Source organism: Hoplias malabaricus, chromosome 18 (genome assembly GCF_029633855.1).
Source record: "Hoplias malabaricus isolate fHopMal1 chromosome 18, fHopMal1.hap1, whole genome shotgun sequence".
NCBI lineage: Eukaryota > Metazoa > Chordata > Actinopteri > Characiformes > Erythrinidae > Hoplias > Hoplias malabaricus.
Window position 1 is genome coordinate 21320387 of NC_089817.1, and position 23805 is coordinate 21344191.

General features: G+C 40.1%; 2 protein-coding genes across 6 annotated transcripts in view; both read right to left on the reverse strand.

Annotated features, from left to right (window-relative positions):
- Nucleotides 1–17931, reverse strand: part of katnal1 (katanin p60 subunit A-like 1) — a 32541-nt gene extending 14610 nt beyond the window's left edge. For 4 of the 5 annotated variants that reach the window (XM_066651390.1, XM_066651389.1, XM_066651391.1 and 1 more), the window contains exons 1-5: nt 17011–17380; nt 14737–14897; nt 11228–11390; nt 10795–10922; nt 4195–4300 (exon numbers count right to left, since the gene is read on the reverse strand). In XM_066651390.1, coding sequence (XP_066507487.1) covers nt 4195–4300; nt 10795–10922; nt 11228–11390; nt 14737–14897; nt 17011–17172 — 720 coding nt within the window. In that variant the 5' untranslated portion in view covers nt 17173–17380. Of the gene's footprint in view, nt 1–4194; nt 4301–10794; nt 10923–11227; nt 11391–14736; nt 14898–17010; nt 17381–17714 lie in introns of those variants that run through there. The other variant, XM_066651392.1, reaches the window with a different exon arrangement.
- A 1694-nt stretch (nt 17932–19625) lies between these two features.
- On the reverse strand, nt 19626–23109 carry hmgb1a (high mobility group box 1a). Its single transcript, XM_066651023.1, has 5 exons — nt 22995–23109; nt 21078–21237; nt 20846–20991; nt 20541–20715; nt 19626–20436 (listed from the first exon to the last, which is right to left on the reverse strand). Exons 2-5 carry the CDS (start codon nt 21222–21224, stop codon nt 20293–20295), a joined length of 612 nt encoding a protein of 203 aa, XP_066507120.1. The 5' UTR covers nt 21225–21237; nt 22995–23109; the 3' UTR covers nt 19626–20292.
- Between the last annotated feature and the right edge of the window lie 696 nt (nt 23110–23805).

The window sequence follows — 23805 nt, forward strand, 5'->3', positions numbered from 1 at the left end:
AAATAATATTTATACTATTTATACATAACTATATGATCAGTTGACTCAGTAAATTACAGTGAACCATATTATACTCAGAATGGTGGGGGGGGGGGGTAACTGGGCCTACAGAAATGTGATTCCCTCTTGTATATTAAACTTATAGTGCAATTTAAAGTGTCAAAATTATCCAAAGTAGTTATAAGTTCACACAGTAAGCTACAGTGAACCAACTCAGCTTTACACTGGGATTACAGGGGGGATGGTTTTAATTTGGGGTTTACAGAAATGTTTCCCCATTTTATTAAATGTATAATATGATCCAGATGATCACTGTATAGTCAGTTCACACAGTAAACTACAGTGAACCAACTCACATTTATTCTGAGAATACAGGGGGGGAACCGTTTTAACTGGGGGCTTCAGGAATGTGTTCCCCTTCTATATTAAAGCTAGAGTGCAATTACAAGTGTAAACATTATGCGTAAATATTTATCAAATCATCAGTTTAGACAGTAGGGTACAGTGAACCAACCCACTTTTATTCTGAGAATAAGGGGGGGTGGGGGGGGGGGTTGCAAGATAATAAGGGGGAACACATTTCTGTAGGCCAAATGCTATTTCCTTTAATAGTGGCAAATGTTTTATGGATGAAACTGTAAGCCACCTTTGAGGACTATTGTGTCAGTAGGATTGAAATGTACTTCAGCTTCAATATACTAAAGGGAAACGACTTATAATACAATGAATAACACAAACTAATTAATGTATCGTGTGATATAATTTATTTACCTAATCAACAAGCCTTTGAAGTACAAATATACTACACATGCACACAGTATGAAGAAATTAAATATATTTTTAAAAAATTACAAGCTTAAAATGGGGTGAAGGTTAGCATTAACATGTATATCATAATAACTTTTAAGTATTAAATGTCTGTTTTAAAGCCACAGTAACACTACATTTACTCAGATAGAAAAAATGTAAGCACCGATTACTCCTATGAATGCTGTGCCAGCTGAACAATGTCATGATTTCACATATATGCATTAAGGGGGGAACTGAATTGACCATAAAACTGGCTCTCGGGGCTTCTATGAATACACATTCTCCCTGTCAGACACCCTGTCCCTGTTTCCCTGTCAAACACACATGCACACCCCACTCACACACACACACACACACACACACACACTGTGTGATGTTTACACATATGAGAGTCGCAAACGACTCTCATTGGTGTTGAGCAGGGGGAATATGTGTAATCGAAAAAAATAATGTTGGCTATATGATAAAACCCATATATCGTCCATAATATACACTGGAGGCAAGTGTTATTACAACAAAAAAGTGTAACTTTGGTGGTACGCTAGCCGTTATAATCACAGAAATCAACAAAAAAAGAGGTTGGTTGAATTAGGTTTATATTGGATATTCAGTGGATATTCGGGTTTTTGCCAAAATCATACAGTTGATGGTCAAGGGGTCCCTCTGTTCAATGCAGCGCTTCTCAAAGTGTGGGCCGTGTAGTTATTGCAGGTGCGGCGCAAGTAATCTAAAGAAATTAGCATTTCTTTATTAATGAGCTTTGATGTCTTTCTGTTTTGCCTATAAAGCTTACTCAGTAAAAAACACCCACTCAAAATGGATCCATTAATATCCATATATTAATATTAATATTAATATATGGATCCTTAAACATAAAAAAAGAACATTAGATAGGACCCCAGAACAATTTAGCTTGCCTGGAACCAAAAAATGCTTCTATTCGATATATAAGTTTTATTTTGAAAATGCGCCAATGAGATTAACACGTTTTGGCTGCAAATCAGACACAGTGGGTCTTCTTTCAGATTTCATTAAGGCACCTGTTCAAATATAACTCTGCTCCAATCATAGACGTGTACTGGCCTCTGATTCACTGCCAGAGTCTGGTTTATAAAGTTATTTTTTACCAGCTCTGGGCTTGAGGTCAATAACAAGAGCACAACAGATAACAATGACAGCCAATTACAATGAAAGTGGCTTGTATATAACTGTTAGGGTAACAGAGGATCTGAGATTTAATCAACGTTAATATCAGCTGTGTTCAGGTTGTGAGAAAGAGCTCTAAACATGCAGCAAGTTAGTCTCTGGCCTTATCCCAAATGGCACACTGCTGCACTGAATAGCATGTAAAAATATATGCCACTCTTAGCAGTGTTTCTGTAGTGTAGTATGTAAAGTTCCATAGTGTGTTTTTGGGACACAGCCTCACTCTCCAACGTTAATGTTAATCAAATGATGTTCCACATCATTATAAATGCAGTATTTTACTGCCTTATGTACATAGGAATCAGATTATAGCTATCTAATATTTTGGGTATGGGGTGGGTTTGGACTCTGATCAAATTCACTCCTACACCCTTGCACCTGCCTTTGCTCATTTTTGCACAGATTGAAAAGAGAGAAAATGAAGGACAGCTAAATTCAGCCAATTTTCTGTATTTTTGAATATTGATGTTAATGTTGCATCTGGTGTTATAACTTTAAGCTACTGATTTAGAGATAGAAGTTGATGTTGCTTAAATAAATTAGAAAATTGTAAACTTGCATATGTATTTTATTACCATTTTTTGGGGCGATATGGGACAGGTGGAGCGCGGAAATTCCCTTTTGTCCAAGGTGGGGAAAAATGATAGAAAAAGTAAGAACCACTGGTTTAATGGCAGTGGAATTATTTAGGCATTAAGGGATTTTTTTTGAGAAATCCATATCAGTAGGTATTCAGTATGACATTATGAGGAAATTATACAGTGAACTTTTGCTAAAATAATACAGTTGAAAGCCAAGGGGTCCCTCTATTTAATGACAGTGGAATGGTATAGGCATTATGGGTATTTTTTGAGAAATCCATATACATATTACAACAGTAGGTATTTAGTATGACTTAATGAGAAAATTGTAGAGTGAAATCTTTCCAGACTCACACAGTTGATAGCCAAGAAGTGCCTCTGTTTAATGACAGTGGAATGTTTAGGTATGGGAATATTTTGAGAAATCCATATCAGTAATATTAACTATGAATTGAGAAAATTCTACAGTGAAATCTTGCCAGAATCATACAGTTGATAGCCAAAGGGTCCCTCCATTTAATGACAGTGGAATGGCTTTGGCATCAAACAAATGAAGTAGGAATTAGGTATTAATTTATATATATTTGGCACATATATATATGTAATCTCTACATCAGTTTTACCATTCAAAGCCTATTAAGTATTGATAGAATAGTACAATATACGTGCATTTGGATTTGAAGCATGGATGGCTTGATCGTCAGTATCCAAAGAGGGATAGCATGCCCCCTGTCGAATATCCGCTGAATATCCAATATAAACCTAATTGTACTGACCTCAAAAAAGCAGAATCAATGTCCAATGCTAAAAAATTTTCTAATCCAGCTAAAGTTAGCAGGCGCTACCACTTGCCCTCGTTCATCAGTAGCTAACTCTCAAAAACCTAATAATGATACTATTCTAAACAAAGCTCTCTCTCTCTCTCTCTCTCTAGTAAATCAACAGAGGACCCAGCGTAGCAGACAATGAGGCTCTATTCTCCTCATTACATCTCTGTGGAACATCAAAATCATTTAGAAACTGTAAGTTTAAGGTACAAATACTACATAGTGTTAATCATCATTTAAGGAAGACAGAGAAATTTCTGTGTGTGTAAAAATTAACTTAGAAGAATTCAACAGCCAATGAACCCTAACCCAAGCCAGAGAAACTACACTCAACATAGCCACTCTTCTGCATTTTTATTTACTGTGAAGCTTTAAGGTTACTTTTTGTAAATATGTTTACGTTTGCTGTTTAAATGCACACACTAAATTATCTGCACTTTGGTTGTGTGGTAGATTTATATGCTGCATTATTTTTCTATACAAAATTAGAATCTTACAAGTTACTGTTGTTAACAAAATTAGCAAATTTGTTATATTTCCAAGAATATCGTTATCACCAAAATACCCTGAAATATAGCAATATTATTTTAGGGTCATATCGCCCACCCCTAATGCCCATATTCACAAAGATGTGATGATTTCTTGATGGCTGTCAGTAATTTTGGAGTGGACATTATGTGACTCAACTACATTAACCGATTTTACAAGGGAAGCTGTTCTGGTCTAATTAAAAGTTCAAATCATTTAAATACAAGCTCCAAATTACTAACCTTCCATGGGCGCCGGATGCCCTTGAAGAAATCTGGCATCCACATTGGTAGGACCACAGCCTCTCGCAGCAGCTTTTTGGCATCCTCCAAATCTGCTATATCATTCCTTCATGGATCATAAAAGAAGACAGCTTGTGTTAGTCACAGTCCAGTACTGAGTCATCTACAACCACACTGACTGACAGCTGTCACTCACACTGCAGGAGTCCAATCCAACAGAGCAACACATTAATAAACCAGTTAAAAAGTGATATAAAGCATATTTAAATCCAGCACTGATCATATCAGAACAGTGATCATATTAGAACAATTTAGCCAGTTATTCAGTAAACATTTTCTCATGTAGACGATATAAAGCAGACCCATATATCTTTTGGACAACACTGTATCTGGAAATGATGGAATGTTTTGTAAAACACTATACAAACAATAATATGTAATTTATGTACTGTCTTGCACCTTTATTTAAAGGTGCTGTATACTATTCTGGAGAATGATAGTTGATATTTGAACTTTAGCAGAACAATAAACCCAGCCCTCCCTTCAGTGCTCCTTCATAACCTCCATTTTGTGTAGTGTTTCTTGGTCCAAGCCACTTTGTTTTCCATTTATAGAGACAGGGCTGCATAAGGACACCTGACATTTTTCTAACATGCAAAAAGAACGAAGAGCTAGCAAACAGTGAGGAAACATTTGCAGAACTTTAAAAAAAGATCCAATCTTTTTCCAGAAATAAGGTAATATCTGCTGATATACACCACACATTTATAATGATGGTGGCAAAAATATGGTCAGGAGTTTTCTAATAATAAGCAATGATCAGGATACAAACTCAAACTCTCCTATCAAAAGACCGAAAAGGTACAACAAGTGGGTCCAGTCTTATCCTTTAAGTGTCAGTTAAAGGTACTTCAAGTGTACATTGAGGGTGACTCTCATTTAAAATGTAACCGAGCTAATACATAAAATATAGAATGAGTAACTTTAATTATACAAAGATAAAATGTATAACATTCTATGCCAGTATATTAGAGCTCCACATAGGGCCTACCCTACTCTCTTACTACCTGCAAAAGCAACATTCCTGTTATCATCTATCGTTGAACAATTTAAATCGGACACCTAACCAGTTGGATTGATGTTTATGTTTATGAAGAGTAAAAAGCATAACATAAACAAACTATAGCACACAAGTTGAGTGGCAAAAAAGAGGGGGCGGGGGGATTTAAAAATAAATAATTAATTATTGAGTGCATGAACAGAAATTAAAAGCATAAAATAATATTTTAGCAGTTACTTAAAATAATAGTTAAATTAATATATAAATGGATGGTAAAAAAAATTTCAAATAAAGGTAATGGTACAGTTAAAAAAAAAGGCAGCTAAATATAGCTACATCACAAAAAAAGTTAAGTAGAGTCAAATAAAACCATCTCAGGCTGAGTGTAAGTGGTTGCAGCTACTAAGAGTTTAAAGTATTCATGTAACACTTGAAATATTCAGCAAGGGGAGCTTTAGCAATTCATATAGTAAATTCCAACTAGCTGCTTCACTGTATCTAGAAGCAGGGTGGTCCAGTAATGAGTCTGGTAAGTTGTGTTATAGTCATTGATCGATGTTGTAACATACGGTAGCATATGGCCAGGAAAACAGCGTTAAAGATAAAAAAAAAACCAACAATTTGTTTCTCGACGCTCAGCATGGGATGACAAACCAACTTTTCATGTAGTAAACAGTAATGTGTGCTGTAGGAGTAATTAGTGATGAATCTTAGAAAAAACAAATATACAGAATGTAAAAGTTTAAGTGAAGTTGCAGATGCATGCCTGTAAACCATGTCACCGTAATCCAAAAGGGACAGCAGTGTTGTTTCAACAGTCCTTTTCCTTGCTTGTATTATGAAACACATTTTATTTCGATATAGGAGGCATCAGTTTGACGGTTAACTTGTTAATGTGCTGCTTAGAAGTACATTTGTTATCTAGCCATATGCCAAGGTACTTAAGTATATTCACAAATTCATTTAATTTCAGGCTTCTTCGAGGTTGTGATTTTAAAAGTACTAAAGTCAATGTTACATTATCTGAAAAAATGCAAAAATTTAGTTGTATCAGTGTTTAAATATTGTTTATAATTGTCAATGGCAGACTGTAAGACATTAAAAGAATACTGCAGGTTTTCTACAGCAGCACTAATATAATCAGCTGAGCTGAGCAGTACATAATTGTGCCTTAAGCATGTAAATGTATGGTGACAATGTTGTTGACGTAGATATTAAATATTAAAGGATTCAGGATTGTATCATGAGAGACACCTTTGGTAACTGGTAGTGGTTCAGATTTATTTTGTTTCAGGGCCACACTTTATTGTCTGTCTGAGAGGTAATTTCTAAATCAGTCTGTAGCATTAGGGACATAAACCTGCAGCCAAAATGGCCATACATGGAAAAGACTGGCCCCCTTAATTAAAGGTTAGTGCCACTGGAGAACCCAATTAAACTTTATGTCAACAATTGTAACCTTACAGAAGGGATTCTACTGGATTCTACTTCCAGTCTGGTCAGGAAGGCACATCAATGACCTCCTTCTACAGATGTGTGGTGAAGAGCATCCTGTGCTCCAGCATCAATGTGTGGCACGGAAGCTGCTCTGCTGCAGACAGGAACAGCTCTGCAGAGGGTGGTGAAGGCAGCACAGAGATCTGTCAGAGTCAGCCTCCCCACCACCGCAAAAACATCTACACCTCCAGATGCAGGAAGAGGGGGGCACCTGCATCATGAAGGACCCCACCCACCCAGCACACTCACTTTTTGTCCCACTCCCCTCAGGCAGGAGGCTGCGGAGCATTGAGTGTAGAACAAACAGACTGCGAAACAGCTTCATACCAGAAGCTGTAAGACTCGTAAACTCCACCTCCTAGCATAACACAAACGTACTGCAATGACACTTTTTGAGGACACTTAGTCACTTTACTCACACTCGACACTATTTACACTCAAGACACTTTGTTACAGCTATTCATTCATTCTTACCTTCTATATTCCATATTTATATTGTTTACCTTCTATCCATCCATCCATTATCCACCGTTTATCCGGGTCGCGGGGGAAACAGTCGGAGCAAAGAACCTCCCTCTCCCCAGCCACCGCCTCCAGCTCCTCCGGGGGTATACCGAGGCGTTCCCAGGCCAGTCGAGACATATAGTCTCTCCAGCGTGTTCTTTGTCTGCCCCGGGGCCTCCTCCCCGTTGGACATGCCCGGAACACCTCTCCAGGAAGGCGTCCAGGAGGCATCCGAACCACCTCAACTGGCTCCTCTCGACGTGGAGGAGCAGCGGCTCCACTCCGAGTCTCTCCCGGATGTCCGAGCTCCTAACCCTGTCTCTAAGGGAGAGTCCAGACATCCTGCGGAGAAAACTCATTTCAGCCGCATGTACCCGCGATCTCGTTCTTTCGGTCACTACCCAAAGCTTGTGACCATAGGTGAGGGTTGGGATGTAGATTGAACGGTAAATTGAGAGCTTTGCTTTTCTGGTCAGCTCTCTCTTCACCACAACGGACCGGTACAGAGCCCGCATTACTGCTGACGCTGCACCGATCCGCCTGTCAATCTCCCGCTCCATCTTTCCCTCACTCGTGAACAAGACCCCGAGGTATTTAAACTCCTCCACTTGAGGCAGGATCTCACTTCCAACCTGGAGAGAGCACTCCACCCTTTTCCGACTGAGTACCATGGACTCGGACTTGGAGGTGCTGATCCTCATCCCTACCGCTTCACACTCGGCTGCAAACTGGTCCAGCAAGAGCTGGAGAGCCCGGCTCGATGAAGCCAACAAGACCACATCATCTGCAAAAAGCAGACATGGAATCCTGAGACCACCAAACCGGACACCCTCCGCCACTTGGCTACGCCGAGAAATTCTGTCCATAAAAATTGTGAACAGAACCGGTGACAACGGGCAGCCCTGACGGAGTCCAACTCCGATTGGAAACCAGTCGGACTTACTGCCAGCCATACGAACCAGACTCCAGCTCTGTTTGTACAGGGACTGGATAGCTCATAACAAAGAGCCCAGTACCCCATACTCCCTGAGCACCCCCCACAAAATACCCCGAGGGACACGGTCGAATGCCTTCTCCAGATCCACAAAACATATGTAGACTGGTTGAGCAAACTCCCATGCACTCCAGGATTCTAGCGAGGGTAAAGAGCTGGTCCTGTGTTCCACGACTGGGGCGGAATCCGCATTGTTCCTCCTGGATCCGAGGTTCAACTATCAGTCGGACTCTCTTCTCCAATACCCCCGCATAGACCTTACCGGGGAGGCTGAGGAGTGTGATCCCCCTATAGTTGGAACACACCCTCCGATCCCCCTTTTTAAAAAGGGGAACCACAAACCCAGTATGCCAGTCCAGAGGCACTGCCCCCGATGTCCACGCAATGTTGCAAAGACGTGTCAACCAAGACAGCCCCACAACATCCAGAGCCTTGAGGAACCCGGGGTGAACCTCATCCACCCCCGGGGCCCTACCGCCAAGGAGTTTCCCTACCACCTTGGCCACTTCAGCTCCAGTGATAGACAAGCCCCCCCCCCCCGGGGTCCCCAAGCTCTGCTTCCTCTGCGGAAGGCGTGCTGGTGGGATTGAGAAGATCCTCAAAGTATTCCTTCCACCGTCTGGTGACATCCCCAGTCAAGGTCAACAGTTCCCCACCCCCACCATATACAGTGTTGGTGGAAAACTGCTTTCCCCTCCTGAGTCGCCTGACGGTTTGCCAGAAACTTCTCGGAGCCGACCGAAAGTCGTTTTCCATGTTCTCACTGAACTCCTCCCACACCCGAGTTTTGGCCTCAGCGACCGCCGAGGCCACGAGCCGCTTGGCTCCTCGGTACCTGTCGGCTGCCTCCGGAGTCCCCTGAGTCAACCATTCTCGATAGGACTCTTTCTTCAGCTTGACAGCCCCCCTCACCCGGGGTGTCCACCACCGAGTGCGGGGATTGCCACCCCGACAGGCACCGACAACCTTGCAGCCACAGCTCCGTTCAGCCGCCTCAACAATGGAAGTCCGGAACATGGCCCACTCGGACTCAATGTCACCAGCCTCCCCCGGGATGCAGTCGAAGCTCTGCCGGATGTGGGAGTTGAAGATCTTTCTGACAGGTTCCTCTGCCAAAGGTTCCCAGCAAACCCTCAGCACACGTTTGGGCCTGCCAGGTCTGTCCGGCATCCTACCCCGCCATCTGATCCAACTCACCACAAGGTGGTGATCAGTTGACAGCTCAGCGCCTCTCTTCACCCGAGTGTCCAGAACATATGGCCACAGGTCAGATGATACGATACACATCAGCGGGGCCGTTCCTCCCAATCACGCCCCTCCAGGTCTCACTGTCATTACCCACGTGAGCGTTGAAGTCCCCCAGCAGAACAATGGAGTCCCCAGAATGAGTGTTCTCCAGCACTCCCTCTAGGGTCCCCAAGAAGGCATGGTACTCTGAACTGCTGTTCGGTGCATAAGCACAAACAACAGTCAGAGCCCTTTCCCCAACCCGAAGGCGCAGGGAAATTACCCTCTCGTCCACTGGGGTAAACCCCAACATACAGGCGCTAAGCCATGGGGGCTATGAGTAAGCCCACACCTGCCTTATGCCTCTCACCCTGGGCAACTCCAGAGTGAAAGAGCATCCAGCCCCTCTCAAGGAGATTGGTTCCAAAGCCCATACTGTGTGTCGAGGTGAGCCCAACTATATCTAGCCGGTACCTCTCAACCTCGCGCACCAGCTCAGGCTCTTTTCCCACCAGAGAGGTTACGTTCCATGTTCCAAAAGCCAGTTTCAGTAACCGAGGATCAGAACGCCAGGGCCCCCGACCCCGACCGCCACCTGATCCACAATGCACCAGACCCGGATTACTACCTCTCCCACAGGTGGTGGGCCCATGGGAGAGTGGACCCATGTATGTCCTTCGGGCTAAGCCCGGCCGGACCCCATAGGTGAAAGTCCGACCACCAGGCGCTCGCCAAGGAGCCCCTCCCCCAGGCCTGGCTCCAGGGTGAGGCCCCGGTAACCCTGCTCCGGGCAAGGGAGGCTGTGTCCACGTTATCTTTTTCATCGGTGTCTTTATGGATGTTTACCTTCTATATTCCATTAAATATTTATATTGTACATGCCAATATTCTTTTTTTTTTAATATAAAATAATTATATTATTCTATTTTTTTATTTTATTTATTCAGTATTGCTCTTTGGGTGAAACTGTCCTTGAGATCACAATTTCGTTCTACCCCATGTACCACGTGATGCGAATGATGCGAAGTTTCCTTGAATCCTTGAATAATTGGTCATGATTTTTAATCACAATGGAAAAAGTACATTTTTTGTAGAGTAGAGTTTTTGAAAGAAAAGCACCCAAAAAGTGTTTTTTCACAACAGCCGCAATATCTAAAATTATTAGCCAATATAACTGGTTTTCAGACTTTTTAATTCATAGTGACCCTGAACTGGATTAGGGGTTACAGACAATGAATGAATGAATGAATGAACTAATTTTTAATTCCTTATCATCTGGCACAAAGGTATTCATACAGGTCAAAATGTTAGTATTTACCAGTGGATGTTGGGATTTTGTGATACAATATCTCTTTCCAGGGCATCAATCAAATCACTGTCATAACCTGTGCCTTCAAATTTCTTCAGCTCTCCTTCCCCTGCACCCTCCTGGGGACCCTTCTTTCCCTGAAATGACAATATGCTGATGTGACCAAACAGATTTTCCCAAGAAAAGTGAAGACAAAAAGTAAGGTGATGTTATGTGAGAGCAATCAGGGATGTTGCACCAAATGTTACACAAAAAATATTGATATAGACCATGTAAAATGTACAATAATGTCACTATTTTAATTATTCTCAATTTAAGCAAAACTGAGTGTTCAATTTTTGCCCAGCCAAGGCAAAAAATACCATGAAACCTAAAACGTTTCCTTTTTTTTTTTTTTACGGAATCCTCCTGAGGATTTTCTATTACATTTTCAGGTACTGACTTTTTCTTCTTTAGCTTTGGCCATGCGGCTATCACGTGCTCCAGGCCGATCGGATTTAGCATTGGGTTGCCCCTTCAATACAGGCCCACGGTGCTGCATCCCAGGTGAGTCTTTGCGCTGAGGCTTCACACCAGTGTTCGGTCTCTTAACCTGGGCAGGTGCTCTGTGAATCAGAATTTAAAATACTGACCATTTAAATTAAAATTAATATTAAAATTCAGTTCACATAAATGTTACTGGCATGACTGCATTATGGAATTATTTTGTAAAGCATTATTTATATAGTTCTGTGTATCAAGCACACATGTTCACATTTAATTCAACATGTTATTTTAGTCTGAGTTTAGTCTGCTCAATATAAGAATTTATGTGATAATAAGCAGGTTTTAACTCTGTTTTAACTCTAGAAAACAAAGCTCAAATTTGTACTTCAGATCAACAAAAGCAATCATTGTCATGAATCTGTACATCTTAAAGCACAAACATTTATATACACAAATTAATCCCTGAAATCACTAATCATATAGACATTATTTTGACTGTATATTTTTTATTATGAATTGATTTAATTATCATGTATTTTAAACTACAAAACAGTGTCCCCACTGAGACAATGCATTAATTTAATGTGCCAGCCACACTTCCTTAAACGTTCTTATACATTTCTCCCAATGTTTTTTTTTACTTTTATTACCAGGCAAGTCTTATTTACAATGGGAGCCTGCCAAAAGGCAAAGCATTTTGAGACACACAACAAAATTATATACAACAAAAACAACAGAATAGCGAAAAGAGAAACCAAGGAACAGAATAAAAACAACCACTACTGAGATAAGGATAAGAAATTACATAAGTGAGTATCCATGTAAAAATTGCATTTATCAGCTAAAAAAAAGCAGTAACAGAATTCCTAAAAGCCAACTTTAAAATAATATTGACCAATCTTAGTGTTTTTAAAGCGAGATCCAGTCCTTGGCTGCAGTTGACTGAAATGAGGACAGACCAATAACTGTACTTGTTTTTGGGACTCTCAGCGTGATACGCTGGGCAGAGCAAGTGTTATAACTAGAGGACAGAGACTGCAACAACCGACACAAATAAGGGGGAGATAGGCCAAAAAGGGTTTTATCAATCAGCATGAACCAACGAATGGCTAGTTTAGAATAGAATAGAATTCAACTTTGTCATTGCACATGTCGCAAGTACAAAGCAAGGAAATGCTGTTTGCATCCACACGTTGGTACTCAAAAGTGTCCATAGGTGTGAATGTGTGAGTGTGTGTTGCCCTGTGAAGGACTGGCACCCCCTCCAGGGTGTATTCCTGCCTTGCGCCCAATGATTCCAGGTAGGCTCTGGACCCACCACGACCCTGAACTGGATAAGTGGTTACATATAATGAATGAATGAATGAATAATATATAAGTGTGTACTTATGAACAATGTAGGTTACTTATACAGTATGTACAATAGTGGGCAATATATACACAACAGGTGAGAGAGCCGGTAAGTGGTGTTTAAGTCCATGTGTTAGGATACAGTTCGTTATTATTGTTCGGGTATCGGGAGGCAGAGTTCAGGAGTGTGACAGCTGTGGGAAAGAAGCTGTTCCGGTACCTGGTGGTCTGTAGCGCCTCCCAGAAGGCAAGAGGGTGAAGAGTCCATGTGCTGGGTGACTGGGATCTTTGATGATTTTCCCAGTCCTTTTCAGACACCGCTTCCTATAGATGTCCTCTATGGCAGGAAGTGGTGCGCCAATGGTGCGTTGGGCGGCTTTCACCACCCTCTGCAGTGCCTTCTGGTCTGAGGCAGAGCAGCACCCGTACCATACTGTGATGCAGTTGGTCAAGATGCTCTCAATAGTGCAGCGATAAAAGTTCACCAGGATGTCTGAGGACAGGTGGTTCTTCCTCAGAGTCCTCAGAAATAAGAGTGAGCTGTTTTGATCAGCTTGGAGCAGCCGGTTGTCCAGGTGAGATCCTCGGAGATGTAGACACCTAGGAATTTGTAGCTATTCACATGCTCCACCGCCGTCCCCTTGATGTGAATGGGTGGATGTGGATCAGCATTCCTTCTGAAGTCCACGATGAGTTCCTTAGTCTTATCAACATTGAGCAGAAGGTTGTTATTGCCGCACCACTCAGCCAGATGATCCACCTCCTTCCTGTAGGCGTTATCTTTGAAGAGGCCGATCACTGTGGTGTCATCTGTAAACTTAATGATGATGTTGGAGCCATCAACAACTTTGCAGTCGAGGGGAAAAAAGGCAATAGAGGAAGGGACTCATGACACAGCCTTGTGGTACACCAGTGTTTATACTAATAAACAAAGTTTACTGAAGAGTTAAGAGAACAGTGATGAGTTTTAAAGGAAGCATTTGGCAAAGATAGATTATATCCAATTTGTGCATGATGCTTTAATTGGCTAATCTGTATTACATCACCGTAATCTAGCATAGAGAGGATGGTCATTTGAACTAAGATTAATTTATCTGAGTGACTTAAGGAGGCACGCATTCTGTATAAAAAAATATTTTAGACTTAATAGAATAATGAGGAGAAATCCCGTCTGCCTCATCAGGGATGGAGATGACGAGGAGTACTGAGATGTTGTAAAAGACTTAGTAGACTGGTCCCAACGAAACTACTGCCAGATCAACACAGGGAAATCCAAGAAGCTAAAGAAGCTAGTGACACACACACACACACACACACTGTAGTGATGGTGACATCATATAAATACCTGGGTGTTCCATGCTACTAGACCATGCTACTGCACATTATAAGAAAGGACAGAGCAGGCTGTACCTGCTGAGGAGACTGGTGTTTGGTGCCTGGTGTTTTGGAGTACATGGGCCACCTTTTTCAAATGTGTGGTGGCTTCCGCCATTTTCTCTGGAGTGGTCTGCTGGGGCAGCGGCATTTCAGATGCAGACAGGAAGATACTTGATAAACAGCTGTATCTTGGTGTGTCCCATCGACCCAGTGGTGGTGGAGAGGATTTATACAGTTTACCTGCTTAGTTTTTGATTGTTATTTTATTAATGGTCTGGTACAGATATTTCTACTTTCTTTCTAATGTCTTGCTGCTGTGACTGCTAAATTTCCCTTCAAGTGGGACAAATAAAGGATAAATTATTTTATTATTATTACTCTTGAAAATTTGCACTATTTGCCTGAAAAGACTTTCAGTGGTGAAAAACTCCCCAACTTTACTTCTGAAAGACTGAACCTCTCTGACATTTTCTTTTAAAAACAAATCTTTTCACTAATTTGCCAATTAACCTAGTTTATTTTTTGTAGCATTACACAACTTTTTCTTGACTTATCCCAAACTTTTGGAAATGGAATGTGTTGTTTTGCATATTGTTGCATTCTTTTTTTATTTTACATTTTGCACAGTGCCCCAACTGTCCTGGAAATTAGGTTGTAAATATTCATAAAAAATCTTGAACAACAGCACTACTGAATGGACAAACAGTTGGGACTAAATTTAAGGATGGCGAACCATACCTGTGCTCTGCAGGGGTAGGGGGTGGCCAGACAGAAGGGTCCCTCTGACATTCCTCTTGTTGAAAATTGGGAACATCAACTGTCTTTTCCACCTTGAAACTCTCCAGAGTGTTTAAAATGCTTTTGACATGCTCATACTCTTCCACCATCTCCTGTCTAACCTGCATTCAGGAAATATGCTTAGGGTCTCACTGTTTCCAAAACAGAAAACTCCTATTTTTTTCAAAAACATCTGCATACACAAATCATACTGACATAAAAAAAAGCAGTTCAGTGTGATTTGATGTGTAATGCTCCAATCAAAAGTGGAGTGCAGTGCTATTACAGTAATGACAGAAACCAGGTGATATATATATATATATATATATATATATATATATATATATATATATATATATATATATATATATATATATATATATATATATATATATTCACAGGGCAACATACACACATTAACTCACACCTACAGACAGTTTTGAGTCATCAATCCACCTACCAACATGTGCTTTTGGACCGTGGGAGGAAACCGGAGCACCCGTAGGAAACCCACGCAGACACAGGGTGAAGACACCACACTCCTCACAGTCACTTGGAGTGGGACTTGAACCCACAACCCCCTGGTAACTGGAGGTGACTGTGACACTACCTGTTGCACCAGCTCCTTGTTATGTTCCACTGACCATACTTGAGCACTTTGTAGTTCTGCAATTACTGTATCTAGTCCATCTGTTGCTATTAATACTTTATTTTAGCAGCCTTTTGTATTTCAGTGCTCAGGACCCCTCACAGAGCCCTCAGAGTCACTGAGAATAATTCACTAACTATAGCCATCCAGCTAAAACCACACTGTGGACAGTGTCCTGAAAAACTGTGCAGCAACAGATGAGCTACTGTCTCTGACCTAGCTTCTACTAGTTGGAACTACAAAGTAGATGTGTCTTATGGAGTGGACAGTGAATAGACAGTGTTTAAAAATGTCCAGCAGCACTGATGTATCTGATCCACTCATACACAACTAAACCCACAATAACACACTAAACACATGTGAGTGTCACTGTGTAAATATACATACATTTATACACACTGCGACACTGAACGGCAGGGTTTTACAGACAATAAATGAATGACTATATATAACATTCCTGAGATAAAAATCTAGGCTAATATACATTTTACAAAGGTCACGCAAAGCAGACATGCCTCTTAAAAATAAAATATTTACCATTATAATATATTTAACATTAAATTAATAACCCAAAAGAGAGATGTATCATTTTGGATGCACAATATCTCATCAAACCACTTAGCATTATTCAATTACAGCTGAATAAACCTCACTCGACAAGAGCATTAGACTGCATTAAGTTTAACAACATGAATTTAATAGTTAAGGAATTCAAGTTCATTTAATTTTCATCATACACCGTCTTCCTGAAAATGTTACACACACAGGCATTCTGCAACTTTTGTCTGTTTTGTCAGCTCATCTTATTTGTTGTATAATTTCAGATGGCCATATATATATATATATATATATATATATATATATATATATATATATATATGCTCTGCACTGCAGTGACACTGATGTGGTAGTGACATGTTAATGTTGCACTGGTAAGAGTAGATCAGGCACAGCAGTATTGCTATTGTTTTTAAAAACCTCACCCAGACAAATTTGTGCCATTTTGGCACACTTAATACGTGGCATGTGTTGTATGTGCCAGACATGAGCCAAAAAATAAATTCGGCTGAGATGTAATCCACAATACACCTGACATCTGGCTCATTTAAGATGGACCCGTGGCTAAGTTGAGACAGCCAGACTCACCCTGAGTCAGTCCTGTCAAGTAAAGCCCAATGTGGGCCATAAGAGAACTGCAGAACATATGTCACATTTAGGCCCCACATCAAAGCAATATTGGACCACATTATGTCTAAATCAGTGTCCAGTTCATGGACACTTTCAGCAGCACTGCTGTGTATGTATTATCCACCTTTGTCCCCGAAACACCACATAACATTTCACCACCGAATCAGTAACACTGCAGTGCAGAGAATGAGTCACAATATAAAAAAATACTTTCCATCTGCTGATCCTGGGCTACCTAAAGAGCAACTGACTGAAATATGCATGTGTAGAAAAACAGTTAATCGGATATGGAAAATAGATCGTAAAATTCAGAGTCAGCTGCTTTTTTTCCTATCAGTGTTCATATGCATATATAAACGTTTTATACAATTTTACCTTTGTTCTTAACTGAGTCTTACCTGCTGCCATTTGACCTTCATTGCAGGATCTCTAAGAGACTGACAGTGCTTGTGAATCTGCTGTATAACACCCTGGTAGTAGACCATGGAAGAGTCGTAATTCCCAAGCAATGCATATTCCCTTCCCTTCCTGGCATTTTCACAAATTTCGGTCAAATTCATCACGCAGGAGAATTTTCAGAGTCCAAGCTGAGGGTTCACGATAACATTACAGTTGCCTAACCGTAGGTGCTTTCGTTGATGTTGTTGACTGAAGTTAGACCATGTAATTCAAATAATGCTGGAGACTGAGACATATATTAGGTTATATAAGTTGATGTAACGATATGAATTTCAAACGGAGGTTTTATAATGGTGTTTAAATATAACTCGAAATCAAGCCTCAAAGCAGGCAACTGGTCAAACGATACAAGAAAAACTAAGCGCTTTTCTTTTCTTATCGTTGCTATGACTGTTGGGGATTTGTAGTTTAATTCGTGCTGCTCTTTAGGAAAATACATTACTATTTCAGTTAATGGGACAACAATTCCCATCAGGCACTTGCGAAATACGCCCCCGAAAGGCCAAAGCAGTAGATTTGCAAAGTAACAACAGTGTTTTGTTTTGTTTTTTAATTAAGATCACTAAATCGACATAAGGAATAACAGTTGGATGTTTCATGCTATAGCACACGTGCATATTGTAAAAATTATTACATTTATTACCTTGAGGCTTTTTCTCCTGAGCGTCCTGACGTTACCATGGCTGCGGAGAGACGCTAAATAAAAATGACGAAATGCAGATGAAAGAGGAGGAGCTCCAGAAAAACCGGGGCAAAGGTTGTTTAAAAAGCATTGTTTGTACTTAATATTTCATGTCTGAAGTTTACGTGGGATTTCCTTCATGTACATGCAACATTTTATAAAATCGCTATGACTAGGCATAATATACAGGCAGTCAGTTTGTGTACATACATACTTACTTACAGGGGTTGGACAATGAAACTGAAACACCTGTCATTTTACTGTGGGAGGTTTCATGGCTAAATTCGACCAGCCTGGTGGCCAATCTTCATTAATAGCACATTGCACCAGTAAAAGCAGAGTGTGAAGGTTCAATTAGCAGGGTAAGAGCACATTTTTGCTCAAAATATTACAATGCACACATTATGGGTGACATTCCAGAGTTCAAAAGAGGACAAATTGTTGGTGCATGTCTTGCTGGCGCATCTGTGACCAAGACAGCAAGTCTTTGTGATGTATCAAGAGCCACGGTATCCAGGGTAATTTCAGCATACCACCAAGAAGGACGAAACACATCCAACAGGATTAACTGTGGACGCAAGAGGAAGCTGTCTGAAAGGGATGTTCGGGTGCTAACCTGGATTGTATCTAAAAAAAACATAAAATCACGGCTGCCCAAATCACAGCAGAATTAAATGTGCACCTCAACTCTCCTGTTTCCACCAGAACTGTCCGTTGGGAGCCCCACAGGGTCAATATACATGGCCGGGCTGCTATAGCCAAACCTTTGGTCACTCGTGCCAATGCCAGACGTTGGTTTCAATGGTGCAAGGAGTGCAAATCTTGGGCTGTGGACAATGTGAAACATGTATTGTTCTGTGAAGAGTCCACCTTTACTGTTTTCCCCACATCCGGGAGAGTTACGGTGTGGAGAAGCCCTAAAGATGTGTACCACCCAGACTGTTGCATGCCCAGAGTGAAGCATGGGGGTGGATCAGTGATGGTTTGGGCTGCCATATTGTGGCATTCTATTGGCCCAATACTTGTGCTAGATTGGCGCATCACTGCCAAGGACTACCGAACCATGTGCATCCAATGGTTCAAACATTGTATCCTGAAGGTGGTGCCTTGTATCAGGATGACAATGCACCAATACACACAGCAAGACTGGTGAAAGATTATATATTATAATAGTAAAAATAGTATATAGATTATATACTAAATATTATTGAGCCACTTTGGGGTGTTTTGGAGGAGCGAGTCGGGAAACGTTTTCCTCCACCAGCATCACATACTGACCTGGCCACTATCCTGCAAGAAGAATGGCTTAAAATCCCTCTGACCACTGTGCAAGATTTGTATATTTCATTCCTAAGACGAATTGACACTGTATTGGCCGCAAAAGGAGGCCCTACATAATACTAATAAATTGTGGTCTAAAACCAGGTGTTTCAATTTCAAGTACTCCCCAAACCTTTCTTTTACGTCTTTGTCGTTTTTTTTTTTATGTCAAACATACTTAAGAAAATAACGACAGGTTATTACATTTAGAATTTTTTTATATATATTTAAAATAAATGAACAGGTGGTATGAGTATTTAGAATTTAATATTTGTGGAGGCTTTTAGCATTATAACGTAAAAAGGTCTAACCATAAATAAATACCGTATCTGTAAAGCATTACTATCCACTTGCTGTGATCGAATATTCTAAAACCTATACTTGTGAATGACACGAAACTGAGACTCAGTCAGATACTTCTGACCAGCATTATATTCCATAACACAAACCTCACCTTAGCAGGAATATGTATCCAAGAAATTAAACCAGGTGTTACTTTTGAGATTTAATATATTAATGTCCCTTAAAATTGTCTCACAAATTGCAGTAGGATTTACAAGCAAGAAAAACATTTTATTAAAAAAAATTTATTGATGTCAGAAGCATACCAGAATGTCGATGAAACAAATGCATTTTTCATATTTTTTTTAATCATTGTGGCAATTACAGTGGTATTCAAATTACAGTAAAATAACTATGATACGGCAATTTACTAATGATAATGTGAAAAAATAAACAAAAGAAATACATTAAGATATGAACTACAACCTCACAGTAAACTAGGTTGTGTGCTGCACACCTCTAAAACTCCAACGCCAAGCCATTTTTTTCAACCCCCTTCAACTGTACTGGGTAAAGACAATGGCTTAAGAACTACCATTTCAAAAGGACAGTGACAAATAAAAAGGAAATATGTTAAAAAAATAAGTCAATTTTTTGGGGAATACAAACACAAATGTCACTTTTGTAGTGTTGCTATACATTAGGAAGAGAGAAGGGGGGGGTGAGGGGAAATTATATAAAAGAAAAAAATAATAATAAAAAAAAACCATCTGTACAGCTTAAAACCCATATGATATAACTTGAGTTTTTTACTCTATAGATTTCCTTATTTACCCATTTTATGGCCTCCGTTAAGTGTGTGTGTGTGTGTGGGGGGGGGGGGGTTAAATGCTTTATAAACAAGAAGCTAAGCTCTACACTGAAACCAATTTACAATTTACTCATCATCATCATCCTCATCCTCGTCTTCATCATCTTCATCTTCATCTTCGTCATCATCATCATCATCGACTTTGTCTGGTTTGGTTGGGGCTTTTGCAGCACCCCCCACAACTTTTCCCTTCCGATATGCAGCAATATCCTTAACAGATTCATTCTGATTAGAAATGCACAATATTTCTAGAACACGCATCAATTTGTCTGTACACAACATTACAACATAATGCAAGTTATGCTTTCACTTACCTTTTCATATTTCTCCTTAAGCTTGGCTGCTTTCTTTTCATAAGGCTGCTTCTCTTCAGCAGAAGTCTTATTCCACATTTCTCCAAGCTTCTTGGCCACATCTCCAATAGAAAGTCCTGGGGTCTCCTCCTTCACCTTGGGCCGATACTCGGCACAGAAAATAAAAAAGGCAGACCTAAAGACAAATGTAATGGAAAAGTTGTTTAGGTGTCATTCACATCATCATCAACACACATCAAGTATACTGTTGCAGTCATTGCTATGCTCCACCAAGGCTATTAACTGACAATAATAAATATTCTTACGGAGGTCTCTTGGGGGCATTGGGGTCCTTAAACCTCTTCTTCTTCTCACCCCTGGGAGGAACATAGTTCTTCATCTCTCTCTCATAGCGTGCTTTGTCAAGTCTGGCCATCTCTTCAAACTTGCCTTTTTCCTTGGCTGACATGGTCTGAAAGAATATGAAGGATAAATAAAATCAATAAATTCATGTAGGAAAAAAAAAAAAAAAAACCTTAAAGACTAACACATATCTACCTTCCATCGCTCAGAGCACTTTTTAGAAAACTCTGAGAAATTCACTGACGTGTCAGGATGTTTCTTCTTGTGTTCCTCTCTACAGGTCTGGACAAAATAGGCATAAGAGGACATTTTTCCTCTTGGCTTTGCTGGGTCCTTCCCCATCTTCAGGATGTTCCTGAAATGGAACAAAACAGTTTATTTAAAATTTGGCCATCATTGTCCATGTGTACATGGTTCTAGGTACGATATTCCGAATGTAGCCTTATTAGTGCATTTATTCACGTTTGGACAAGTCAGATGCCAAGGGAGTTTAATATTTTAGACTTTTCCAAAAATAACACAATTTGCATTAGCAACAGATTAGTTGTACACCATTACATTTTGTTTAATGCAAAATAATAATAATAATAATTTATATATATATATATATATATATATACATATATATACATACACACACACACACACACATACATACACACGTTTTTTTTTAAGATTTAATATATTAAAGTTACGCTAAAAGCTAAACTTACAGTAAATACACATTCTTCTAAAGTAGTCACTGAAGTTGAAAATGGCTACGAGTAAAAACAAGTGTAAAACCACAATTATTTAACGTGATAATTAAGGCTTAACAACGTAAAAGTGTTTAAAAACTGTTAAAATGAATACATGTATCTTTTATATTATCCGTTGAAAAGAGCTATAATGTACGCACACAGCAATGGCGCACAATCTGTCTTGTTGAAGGAAAAGAGGTCAACAACGACAGCAATATTTCTCCTTCCATTTTGTGAGAAAGCCTTCTTCATGAAAGAAAGTCCTCCTAAAATGTCTACATCCGCCTTCCTGTTCGCTTTTTAACTCGACAAATAAATTGCGAGAGTCGGTGTTCTTGACAATTTTCTCCTTCGGAAAAGCCTATGCCCTCGCCCCGGTGTATAGTAATACACTAGGTCTGTACTAGGTCTATGTACAGGCTGTGTAGAGTTTGCTGTGGGCTCGGAATGGCCGCTTGTCTTCATCCACTAACACTGAGAATATGGCTCCTTCTCTTTGTGTCAATGCTCAGCCATTACACTGCATGCAATAGGGGGCAGAGCGACGTCGAAACCCAGCTCACTTCAACTAAGAATTTAACAACGTTATGATACACGTAAAAATAAAAAAAAGCATTCGTTGGAACGACGAAAGCTCGAACTTTTTCCCTCTGGCTAAATACGTGTGGTTTCATGGCAAATAACAACAGAAAACACGGTTCGAAAAAGTTGAAGTGAACTGCGCTTGTCACAGGCTATGTGGCTTCGCCTTGTTTCCTATGCGAGTACAGTCAGCCATTACAGTAAAGCGCAGATCCCGATGTAAAATTTTTCATATTTATTTCGTTATTTAAAAAAAAAAGACTGAGAAACCAGCATACGTCTAGTTCACAAATTGTCTATATTTTCCCTTTGTCTGTTTTTCTCTTTGCATTCATTTCTTGCATCCCGATGTCTTCACATGTCAGACAGCTTTTGCTATGCACTGCAATGGCTAACTAGTGAGCTAACGTTGACTTGCTAGCGAGCTAGCTGCCAGTATTACCGTCCATAGACCTTGTTTGTACGCAATTCAGTCACCCGGTTTTGCGCCGAACGTCAGCTTTAATGGATACGCTTAACAAACGGATGCCTTTTAAGTATCGCGTTGCATCATAATCAGTTAAAAACGTATTCATGTTTTTAAAGCTCAGGGTCATTCAAAGCTAGTAAAGAATATAGTAATTTCAATGAGCGGGTAATACACTTGATTTTTAACGTTAAGCAAAAAAAAATCAAAACCACATAAAACGTCGACATTATCAGGTCGACTCAAATTTAACCGTCATTCCTTGTATTATCCTAACGTTTTAGTACTTACCCACACTTCAGAATATCTATTGCTCAGACTTACCAAAGACTGGAGCTGATTCTCAATGTACTGCAATGGCTGTGTGGCGCGATACGCAGTCTTCTCACTCTGCTCTCGGCTCTGTAACATTACTCTTAGTAGGGCTCGCAGCCTATTGGCTACCGCCAAGCCGAGCGTCCCACTGATTGGCCCAAAACTTTCCATTGTCCTAATAACAGAGCCTGTCTGATTGGCTGTCTTTTGTGAAACGTCACAAGTGTTTTAAATGGCGGGTTAATACAAACTGCCCTTTTCCCTGCTGAACTTGAAGCAGTGTTGGTAGACAGTGTGCACTGTGTAAGCTATAGCATTACTGACTTCTATGAGTCCCACACCGAGCAACGAATCAACGCTCTGTAGAGAGCGTGGTAGCGAGCGCTCTAATGAGATACAAAATATTGAATGAATTATATCTAATTAAAGCTACCACCTCTTTTACTCGCCCTCTACGCGCCCTTATGTCAAAAAATGTCAAACATTTTAGGACAGCGTTTATGAGCTCCTGATGTGCCTAATTCGAAAAAAGCCATTATAATAACATTCCAAGAAATTAGTCTTTCTATTTGAAAAATAACTTTATTGGTTGTAAAAAAAAAAATGTGGGGCACTCAATTAATTAAATATCAAAATTACTGGGCGCGGTTACTCGTTTTACAGAAAAAAACATACATAATGTCTGCGTGGTGAATAATGAAATTACGGTGAATAAATGTAAATTAATCTATTCATATTTCTATATCTCATGATTTTTATGATTGTTTTCGATGCGTCAGTGTCTGACTTGTTGGCATATCTCATAGTATGCATTAATTGA

Coding starts and splice junctions, on each gene's coding strand:
- hmgb1a (XM_066651023.1), bottom strand. CDS start 21,224: ATGGGGAAGGACCCAGCAAAGCCAAGAGGAAAAATGTCCTCTTATGCC. Junction 20,716..20,845: donor AATGCCCCCAAGAGACCTCC/GTAAGAATATTT, acceptor ATTTGTCTTTAG/GTCTGCCTTTTTTATTTTCT. Junction 20,437..20,540: donor TTAAGGAGAAATATGAAAAG/GTAAGTGAAAGC, acceptor GAATCTGTTAAG/GATATTGCTGCATATCGGAA.